At 36.0% G+C, this 10,980-nt stretch overlaps 2 protein-coding genes across 5 annotated transcripts; both read right to left on the minus strand.

Moving 5' to 3' along the window:
• Positions 1 to 55: 55 nt before the first annotated feature.
• Positions 56 to 6,864, minus strand: LOC135715323 (uncharacterized). 3 transcript variants are annotated; one of them, XM_065238640.1, is made up of 5 exons: positions 6,781 to 6,864; positions 6,517 to 6,717; positions 6,360 to 6,446; positions 387 to 476; positions 56 to 299 (listed from the first exon to the last, which is right to left on the minus strand). In XM_065238640.1, the coding sequence occupies exons 1-5, from the start codon at positions 6,841 to 6,843 to the stop codon at positions 150 to 152; spliced, it is 591 nt and encodes a 196-aa protein (XP_065094712.1). In that variant the 5' UTR covers positions 6,844 to 6,864; the 3' UTR covers positions 56 to 149. The 3 variants fall into 3 exon arrangements, with proteins under 3 accessions (XP_065094712.1, XP_065094711.1, XP_065094710.1); XM_065238639.1 differs by lacking the exons at positions 6,360 to 6,446; positions 6,517 to 6,717; positions 6,781 to 6,864 and adding exons at positions 698 to 907; positions 978 to 1,196; XM_065238638.1 differs by lacking the exons at positions 56 to 299; positions 387 to 476 and adding an exon at positions 1,019 to 1,673.
• A 1,337-nt stretch (positions 6,865 to 8,201) lies between these two features.
• LOC135715321 (uncharacterized) lies at positions 8,202 to 9,092 on the minus strand. Of its 2 annotated transcripts, XM_065238635.1 has the most exons (4): positions 9,041 to 9,092; positions 8,866 to 8,965; positions 8,513 to 8,800; positions 8,202 to 8,451 (listed from the first exon to the last, which is right to left on the minus strand). In XM_065238635.1, exons 2-4 carry the CDS (start codon positions 8,926 to 8,928, stop codon positions 8,203 to 8,205), a joined length of 600 nt encoding a protein of 199 aa, XP_065094707.1. In that variant the 5' UTR covers positions 8,929 to 8,965; positions 9,041 to 9,092; the 3' UTR covers position 8,202. The 2 variants fall into 2 exon arrangements, with proteins under 2 accessions (XP_065094707.1, XP_065094708.1); XM_065238636.1 differs by lacking the exon at positions 9,041 to 9,092 and having other exon boundaries at positions 8,866 to 8,969.
• Positions 9,093 to 10,980: the final 1,888 nt, after the last annotated feature.

Genomic DNA, 10,980 nt, shown 5'->3' on the forward strand with positions numbered 1-10,980 from the left:
TGTCATCGTAGAAAGAAAGCGCAATTGGTTAAGGTTGTATTAAATTGATAAGTTTAATTGGTAGCGCACGTGTTCGACATACTATCACAATCCGTTCGTTCGTTCCTTCGCATTCTTACATTAATTAATGGATACATACTTAACGATAGTTACAACGCAAACGTGTCCAACGTGATCATTATCTTTTTCAGGATCTTCTTCAGATACAAACACAGATAACGATCGGCGACCGTTCCATACTGTACATATTCGTTCACCCTTCGGTTGAAGAATGCTAATTTTAGTAAAGCCGATTTAAGCTGAAAACGTCATGAAATAAACGAAAGAGATTGGGTTCGGGTAAATAAGCTTAAGTCTTGATCAACAACAGAAAGTTTAGCGGTTACCTCACAGTTGTCTGTTTCCTCAAATGTTGACTTCTTATGGCGACACGAGTGATGATGTAGCCTCAGATCCTTGACACTGTGAAACTCTTGCTGTAGGATTGAAAATCAAAACAGACAGACATTGTTATTATTTATCGACTTTCTAATTCAAAAATAAACTGCACTCGTGTTCAGGTTTTCCCTTGTTGGCACCACTTTCAGGAAGATAAAAATATCCTATTGTTCAATTCGCGGAAGTCTAATTTTAAAACGATCGATTTCAAGTTCGGCCATATGATCTGAAATCAACTGAAGCACGATCACGAACTTACCCCGCAACACTGTAAATTGAAGAAATTCACATGTTTCCGCCCTCCAACGCCCTCCAGTGAGAGTGTGGTAAACTTTGAAAGTAGCTGCGTCACATTCTCATGAATTTCGATCAAGTAGTGCAGGAAGAAATTCCCAGACAAGTCCCAATGGCTGATGATCGAATCAAACTCGTCCAAGAAGTACTTTGTCTCGGAGATGAATTTCTCAACCTGCGAATACAAATTGATTCCATTACGTAATCACTTCTTCTGCCTTGTTTGCACCAATTTTTGAACTCACATCCTTGTTTTGAATAATTTTCTGCATTCTGTCTTAGCACGTATTTAAACACACCTATTTTTTGGACCAAACTATTTTCCAAATTTGTGTTGGAAACAAAATTGCCCCAAAATACTGTGAAGTTAATGCGCCGCTTGCAGTCTTATATTAGAAAGCGTTAGGAACGAACGGATGTCAGTCTCGAACTGTGAGGTGCTAGTCTTCCATCGTAGGAAGGAAACATTTTCTTTTATTTATTTTTTTCTTCGATGATACAGTCGATTTTAGTGATCTTCGAGATATTTCCTGCCTTGCCAATCGGGTTGGTAGCGGAAGATGCGAAATTTAGAAATTTTCGGCTTTCAACACATACCTACATGCGTTGCTCGCGAATTTAAGAACGTAGACAAAACGGAAGGGACGCCTACAAGATTACGATCGGCAATCGCTGATGATCGTACTGGGGAACATCGGATAATCGTTTTTATAAATGTTGGTTGGTTGGTCATCTTTATTACCGAAACTATCAGCCAAAGATTATTTAAAATGGTTTTTTGATAGCCGAAATTTATAAGGTTAGAACTTCAATGAATTTGATATTTTCTTCAGCATTCTTTTCAAGTTGGTGAGCAGGTCTAGGGTGTACTCTTCTCCGAAATTGATGTACTCATTCAAGCGGTGGCGCATATGCTGTAGTTTCGCAAGAGACGATTTTCGCTGAAAATATTAGAAAAAAATCGTTATTAATAAACAAACTGTTCAAAGCCAAAATGGTGCATTTGTCTTTTTGCAATTTTCAAGTTTTTTTTTCCATTACCAAAAAAAATCCCGCTGATTCGGCTTTTTTCAATTTAAGGCGACTTCCGAGTTTTATATTAGCCGTATAAATATTAGCCCCTTACAGCAAAAAGGCGAATTAGTAAGTTGATTTTTGATTACTTGTTGGGAAATGGAAATGGAACCTATCGAACCCATCAACATATGAGCCGGGACCAATGGCTTTACTTTCCTTTCGAAGGTAATCGTGACCTGAGATTTTTTCGCATAAGAACAAAGCCATCGACCTCGGCTGGGATTGAACCCAGAAACACTGGGGTGAGAAAGCAGTCAAATTTACCAATCACCGTCGGCGCTGACATAAAAAAATCCTTGAATCTGCCTTTTTTCATATGTTTCTGGATATACTAAGGATCATGGTGGTTTCGGAAACAATCTGGAACATCTGGAACCCGGTTACAATGACCCAAATGTCCCCAATATGTATTATTTTAGTACTAAAACGAGACAATGAAGACATTGACATTGACCTAAATGTCAGAAATATGTTATGCACTGGATTTTTTTTATTTAAACGTGTACGTCTACTTTTTTACACGTTTTTTACACAGGTCTATTCGCTTTGCAATTCACGCGGTTTTCGAGATTAACACGACTCCAGTAGTACTTAAATGGAAAAAAAAGTGTAGCAGATTCTAAGAGTTATTTCCTATCGATTGGTGTATTTAGGTTTTTATTTCATCTATAAAGGACAAAGTTGCAAGCGTTCAAACTGAACACCTTTTCGTGACGGTCGTAATTTTAGATTTTTGACTTATCCCCTGTACCTTCTCGTAAGATGTAGTCTACGACAAAAAGACTTCCACTTGATATCCATTTGGGATTATTCGAAATCCGTGAATCTGCCTTTTTCAGGTGGTTCCGGATACAACCTTAAACATCCGGAACCGGATGCCAATGACCCAATTTTTTTTTAAACTATCGGTCAAAATGGGCTGAAGGGAGTACTTTAAATTGATTTGAGTGTTACGGTGGGGGAAAGAAAAGTTGAAATCTACTTATTTGAAACACTTTTTTCAAATATTTTGAAAAACTTCGAATATTATTTTATGTTTGACCTATGTTATGTTGTGTTAGTGGGCCGTGTTATTTTTTTTACCTTTATTACGTCTCCTTTGTGACTTTATTCCGGGTTTCAACTTATGTCGTTTCCGGTTTTAAGCCTGGGTCAGAGTCGCCGTTGACTCTCAATAAACGAACGAAAATGGATTCGTGTTGGATCTGGGTTCGAGTCAGTATGCTGGAATTGGTGCATTCATTCGAACTGTCAGCTCAAAGTTAGAATGAAAATCAGGAAAATCATAAGGTGTTTTTCCAGTTTACTTAAATGTCTGCACTTTCCTCAATTTTTGCCGCACTTCTTCTGCGATTTCCAAACTTTTAAATTTCATTAGCGAATAATGTAAACATTTGATTTTGACAGCTGTCCTTGTGCATTGGTGAACCAAATTTGGATCTAAAAAAAAATCGACAGAGCACACCTCATTGAGTTTGAGTCAGACCCAGGGGGAAAGTCACTGTGCCACTTTGTGCTTACACCCACAGAAACACACAGCAAAACATAAATTTTAATACATATTACATCCAAGAGGATGCACTACAATCGAAAATGTCGAAAATCGCATGTAATTTTTATGGCCACACAAATAAACAAATGCAGTAAAAGCAGTGAAATGTCAGTTCATGCACTGTATAAATGATAGTTTTGTTCTTTTTGGCAAGTAGTATTACACCATATTTTTGACACGATTGAAGCTTTCAACTCAGTTTAACGAGAAATTGAAAGTAAAGAAAAACAATTGAATAATAAGAACTCCTTTAAAAAGGGGCCTTATAATCATTATACTCAGAATCAATTACCTCCCATCCTAAGTAACCAACAAGCCCGCTAATCACCCTTTAAAATAATATGGTAAATATACTAGGGTATTTTAGAGCTCCAAACTTTACAATATTCATATAACAATCAGCTTTATAACACAAAAGGGTAATTAGCGAGTCTTGGGATATACTATGAGGTCGGATACATAACTGATGGCAGGAATACTGCATATTTTCTTATTATGAGTAGCATTTTTATTGATGATAAATTTTGCCCATTATAAAACATTCCCGGTAGTAGGAACCCTATTAGAGACAAATGACCAAATTTGACCCAGAAAATCACAAAACCTAAAGTAGGGGAAAAGTTGGCTTCGGCAATACCTTAACCTATTATCGTCAGGGGGTAAACAACGTCCTTGAGAGCTCAATTTTGGCATGTAGATACATTGTGTTTCAGAGCAACTATTGGCCAAATTTGAGTGCTCTAGGACTTTTTTTTACCCCCCTGACGATAATAGGTTAAGGTATTGCCGAAGCCAACATTTCCCCTATAACACGTTCACAAGTAGTTTATGATAGCTTTGTTTTTTGCTCAAACATAACGGTGACCCGAAACAACGTTTCTGTTTTTTTCCATAAAACTAGACAATATTTTTTCCAAAGTTTCATAACAATATCTGAAAAAAAATAACCGAAACGGGTCAAAGCCCATTTTTCCTAAGGCTCATTTTTAGGAAGTTTTTACTCTATTTGTTAGAATTAAAAGTACAAAAAAGTAGAAATTTTCTGAAATATTATTCTGGAATTGTGATCCTTATTTTTTCAGGTTCAGATAGATTTTCTTGAAAACAAATTAAGGTTTTTTTTTATCATTTCTGAGTCATGGTTTCTAAATTGAACACAGTTTAAGCTCCTTTAAAAGCAATAAAAGTATTGTTCTTACACAATTTGTTTCAATTAAATTGACAACACTGAATGCGATGAAAGATAATTCTTACACACACCTTCGTAATGCGGTGTGTAGAAAAAAGGTAATTAAATCAGTTTCATCTTATACAATTGTTCGCGGCTCGCATTTTTAGCGATGAAAATGATATTATTTAAGCAAGTATCGTCTTTAAAAGTGAATTAACTTGAAAGTGCTTGTAGAAGCACGTGTTGTAATTGCTTTAATTGTGGTTCCGAGAAGTGAAAACAGGTATTTAAGGTTCATATCCTGAGCAGAACAAAATCGACTGATCGAACTTTTGAATGCATATATTACGTATGCGTTAATAAATTTGCAGTATTTTGGTGGAAAAGTGTTACATATGTATCCAGATCTTATTCATACAATTCTGGCCCATTTTTTAAGGTATGTAGAGCTTCAAGATCAGATCTCCGGAATGATTTGAAGTATCAAAAATATGTTGTTAACACAATCATATATTTCACAGGACGTTAAGAAACTCCACGAAGTGCTAAGGATTTAAACATTCAGTCTGGGTAAAAATCAAGATCTTAATTCCAGGACAATCTGGAGAATCATAGATGTTTTGGTAACACAATTATACTCACATGATGTTACGGGTCTCCATGGGGCGATTAGAATTAGATTATGAATTTGGTTCACCGTACAAGACATCGTTGAGCCTGTACAACTTCAAGATCTTAACATTAGGATGCTTTACAGAGCTAGAAATATTATGTGAACATACAGCCATTCCGTAACAAAACGCTATAGTGGTTCTCACAATTTCGTAAAAAAAATTAATTTTGTTCCTTGTTGCTAAATATTAAACTCGTATTTTTTATTCTATCATTAGGGCGACCATTTACATGTAGGGTGGTCCGAAAAATCGATTTATTTCAAAAATTACTTTTGCCAAAAACATTTTCAATCTCAAATTGCCGAAATCATCTCAACTTGCTGAAATCAGTAAAATAATTTAAAGAACTAATGGCATTCACATTTAACATTGCCGGAAACGGACACATTCCAAACTTTATTTTGGCCGAGAATACGTAAAATACCTTTCAGAATGAAATCGACCAATCTGCTAGGAGCCTTTGGAAAACGAAAATGCTAGTTAAGCTGAAAAGAAGGTTGAAATAAAGGACGTTTTTCAATAAAAAAAAATGTTGTTAAATTGTGTCCTACCTAATCAAAATCTCGACCATTATTACAAATAAAAGCATAAAAATAATAATAAATAAACTGCCAGATGCCGATAAACGGTAAACCATTTTTCCGAAGGTTTGGCAAAATTTGACAGTTGTGGTAAATTTTGTTTTGCCGATCTCACGGCAATTGAATGTTTTACCTAAATGTTTGCCGAATCGCGATCAATTATTTTTATTAACATTGATTTTGAAACTTTTTATATCCTTTACAACGAACTACATAGCATTTTTTTTTACAAAACCAGAGATTTCGAAAATTCATAGGACTTCGATAAACCTCGTAGATCCTTGAGCTTGGGCCAAGGTTTTAGACCTGATATTAATAATCATGACGTAGGCTTTAGATATATTTTCAAGATCTAGGGCATGAAAATATTATAAATGATTTCAAGCACGTGCAAAGTTAGAGGATTCTAGGACTTGGGAGATTTTACAGCGTTTTAAAACTTTCAATGTCTCGAAATTTGGAAATATGGCACATTGAATTTTTGTCGAGATTGTTGAGACTCAAGATCCCAGACTTGAAACGAATTTCTAACCAAATAACACTTAGATTAGAAAACAAAGTAACATTATTACCTCTAACGAATTTGTGTATCGTATAAATGGTTCGTCATGTACGGCTTTGTAATGCTTCCTCAGGTCTGCTGCATTATAGAACGCCAACTAGGAGAGGAAATTACAATCCATTAGTGCAAATAATCGTTTTATAGGCTAAACGAAATTTAACACTTACCCCACAGCAAAACAACTCCTTATCCGATTTTGCACTACCGTCATCATATGGAGCCGCTTCGAATTTCAGCAATAGTTGCTTGACCTTTGTACGAATCTCTCGCAGATAACTGTGAAACACTCCCCTGTACGGGTCCTTATGAATGATGATTTGGTCGTAGTCCTGCAGAAATTGTTTTACGTCTGTCGTTATTTTGTCCAACTGGAAAAACACAAAAACGGTTCTGTGTTATTGTGATTTTCTTTTGTTATACAGTTAACTAACGTTTCTATATTTATGGCTGTAATTATACACCGGCTGATGTACGTAAGTCGTAACTCGAACCATTGTTAAGTGATCTGTCCCTGACACTCTCCCGATCGAAAGTGAAAGTTCTGGCTTTCAGTGAATTGGATCGTTTCTTCTATCCTGATTAAAATAGACACGATGATATTGTAGAACATTTAAATCCTTTTTGGTATTTGTTATGTGAGAATGTTTTACACCACGGCGTCATTCAATGTGGAGCTATGCGGTGATTTAGATTTGCATATAAACCGAGTGAACCGTTTGTTTGGTTCCACGCTGCTACGTAGATCTTATTGAATGTTCCTATTTACTTACATATGGAATTGTTATGCCTTATGATACCATGTTTATATGTGAAAATGTGAATTGACGTACAACAAAAAATAGACAAACTGCTATAAACCTCATCATATCATTCTGCTCCATGCACTATTGTGCCTTAGAAGTCTCTGGTTTTTCACACTCCCTTTTGTGGATTCGTATTTTAGTTGCAAGAAAACTGTTGAAACTATGATTTTGAAATACAGTCAACTCTTCCTAACACGATATTAAAGGGACTATCGAGTTAGGGACTTTATCGAGTTATGGAGGTAGATTTAGGAAATGTATATGGGAAAAGTGGTCAAAGTAGCCTGGATTTCCATCAAGTAAGGGAGTTGAGGAGAGTTGTTTGTAGTACACTGCCTTGTGCGGCATAGCAGTCCCATGAGATTTTTTGGCGAAAATGAGTTATACATACATTGGAATCGATTGTCAAGTAGGTGTCATCACTTTACAATGTACACGAAATGTTCCCTACTTTGTTCAGAAAATGTCGTGAAATATACCCAAAACTATGTTGTAAGAGTCTATGGAGAAAAAAAATGTTCAACAGCGTTTATCACAGCTTGCTGTTTTAACGAATGGGACAACTACTGAAAAGGGCAGTACAACCCACATAAAATCATACTAATTATGCATTATGTCGCGGATATTCTTGTATAACAAACTATGAGCATTATTTGTATAATAATTATTATGAGCACTATACAAAAACTATACAAGAACTGGACAAGTGTGATGATGGATGAGCATGAGTTTTATTATACAAATAAGGCTCATACTCATAGTTTGTCATACAAGTGTATCCGAGGCATAACGATGCGGTTAAACGTGAGGCTGATTGTAACCGCATCTTCGTCATTGCCAATGTTTGAATACCGTCATATAAAGTCTTTCGAAACTTTTGTTGTATAAGTATGTAAACGTAAATCATCTTGCGCTTTCCCCCGTGATTTGGGCAGCAAACTATATTTTAAAGAGTCTACTGAGAAGTGTGAATTGGACCAGGGTCTCTAAGAATATTAAATTCATAGCGTAAATTTTTCAGAACCATGAAATTTATTAATTGGCATAGCCTTAGCATTTACAAAAGTACACAACACTTCGCTCAATTGGGATTCTAAAATCTCTCCAGCGATATATCAGATGATCTGGCTTGGTCGACCCGTTATCCTTCACCGGCCTATCAAGCTCGATAGTACGGCTTACATTTTTCAATAGTTTCTGCAGATTTACCAACAATACAGCGCTATGCTCCTTGCCATAGTGCAAATATTCCTCCAAGCGCTTTCGAAAATGTTCCATCTTTCCGAATCCTGATCCCAACTGAAAACCAAAATACATATATATTCAACGTTTAAAAAAACACTATTCTGTCACAACTAACCTCCACAATGCTCGAATGAACCAACCGAGGGGTGTTGTGAAACCGGAAATAGTGCTTCCGTAATTCGTTGCGATTTTCAAAAAGAGTCCCACAGCAAAACAGCTCCATGAACAGTTGATTTCGGCAGCCATCGATTCCGATTCGATGAAACTTCGATATCAGCAGCTGTAGGTTGGTTTCAATTTCCTGCAAATGACGTGCGAAGTTCCGTCGATAAACGCACCGATGTTCGACGACCCTGTCGTACTCCTCCAGGAAATGTTCCACATCGGTTGTGAATTTCAATAGCTGCGGAACGTTCGAAAAAATATATCAGCATTAGTACCTCTCCAATATAAGCTGTATAACTTTACATTCCGATTTTTATCACCAAAGTCCAGAGTTCTTTTGCGATAGTGTGAATCGTGTTGAGCCATGCTTTCTCCTTAGCTCGTGACGGGCACCTGCGTTGATCTGATCATTGAAATTGTAAGTTGTGTGCTAAACGGGCTGGGGGATAATCTGAACAAAGAAACTATTTTAAGTTACCACCAATAATGGAACATCATTGCATCGGGATCGCGTTGCATTTGTGTGTCCTGTTGTGGGTGTACTTTTTGGCACTGTTGATTCAAATTAGGCTAACTCATGTATCGGAAAGTTAGTCCAATGGGAGAGGAGATTGTACGCGACAGTTAAAATTTAGATTTTTTTTTCTGTGTAATTGATCGGTTCAAAATACGCAGGCGCTCGGAACTACAAATGGTTTTATTTTTCTTTGTGGAAATTTTGTTGTTATGTATGTGAATTTGACGATTGTTGCGATTTGTTACAGGAAGGGGGGGGGGGGGTTTGTAAAAATTGCATTTTTTTGCGTTACGTAATATTTGAACGGGCAGCCTTCGTTGTTTTTGTAACCTGACTCGGGATGACTCGCACTGACAAATAGTTTGGATTCACACAGGTTGGTAGGGTTGCACCCCTGGAGAAAAAAGACGCTGTTTTTGGCAGTTTTCCGATTGTCAATTTGGACTGGTCTCGGAGCACCCTGAATAATAAACAAATTTGCTAAAAGCTGTACCATACCACTTTTGTATTTGTATATTGTGTGGATAGTACAATGATTCAGAGATACTCAGGGAAGTCGAGTATCCTCGCGTGGGCTGTAGTCAATACAAAGATATGGAAATTTGTATGGACCGTACAGTCAGGGTGCCACCCAAGTAGCATTTATTGTTTTATTGCACTCTATTAGTGGTTTTTGAGATCAATTTTATAAAACCGTCAATAAAATTAATAGCTCCAGCACAACCTTTAGATAACCGCTATAAGATCGTCTTCCAGCTTAGTGGACCACTCTTGATAAGGTTTATAAAGCATGTTTGAGACTCACAATAAAGCTGTCTTAAAACCTTTTGTAAGAAAGCCCCATACTCTACAAAAGGTTCTCATAGCCTCTTTAAGAGTAATATTGTATTCAAGCAGTTTTATTACGCTTTGGTGAAAATCAGTTAATTCCAATTTAATTTTTATTTGCTTCAAAGCAACCGCCATAAATTAGCTTGTTGTTGTTCTGTTCTGCTGAAACTTTTTTTTTCCATATGGAAATCTTTAGCGGTAAAAATAGGTTTGAGTGTTGGTGTCAAGATCACCATGCAATCAATTTTGTTTCATGGCGATATTAGAGAAAATCTTAATTAAAATATATGACTTTTTAGAAGTTCCAAAACATATGCGTTTGAAATTTTATCGTGTATATTGGGATAATATGAGCGTTAAATAAATGTGATTCCAAAATAATTCAGGTTAACAAAAAAGATTGTTTCATAAATTAAAGGAATTTGATGGAAACATCTTAATTTTACAGAAAATAGATCTAAATAAATAAATTCATACCAATGCACACTTGAAATCATTTTGGATCTCTAATTTAGCCATTATTTTATTGAAATTTCTTGGATTTTATTCCAAGGCTAATGGCATTTTCATAATGACAATATGGCGATAGAAGACAGCAGGCAAGAAAAACACCAAGCGCTATTTCTTTAAAATGTCTAATGCTTACATTGCACACTGGGTCAGGAATGCAACCTAGCGGAGCAAAATTAATAACTCCGAAACGAAGCATTTTCGTGACTTGGTGTCTTAGGCAAAGTTTCTCATCATAATAAGGACCATCTATTGACATAAACAAATAGTTCAAAATTCTTCTGCAGAGATGGCGCCACAATCTAACTTCTTTCTCTGACGTTTTGGAGACTTGATGTCTTCGGCAAAGTTGTTTATCTTGACAAAATGAACAGCTATTTCAAAGACGTTAAATTTCCACAGTCTACTGGTTCCAAGTTATATGGAGTTAAAGAAAAAAAAATAATTTTTGGTTTTATAAGGGCAATTCATATTGTTTTTTTTATACTTCAAGGCAATCATAAAACCTTTAATAAGTGAAAACAGCATAAGCATCAGTTGGTTTTTTTTATAAGCTTTAT

The sequence above is a fragment of the Ochlerotatus camptorhynchus genome, unplaced genomic scaffold (assembly GCF_037179485.1).
Source record: "Ochlerotatus camptorhynchus isolate MF236.1 unplaced genomic scaffold, CSIRO-AGI_Acam_v1.1 ptg000850l, whole genome shotgun sequence".
Taxonomy (NCBI): domain Eukaryota; kingdom Metazoa; phylum Arthropoda; class Insecta; order Diptera; family Culicidae; genus Ochlerotatus; species Ochlerotatus camptorhynchus.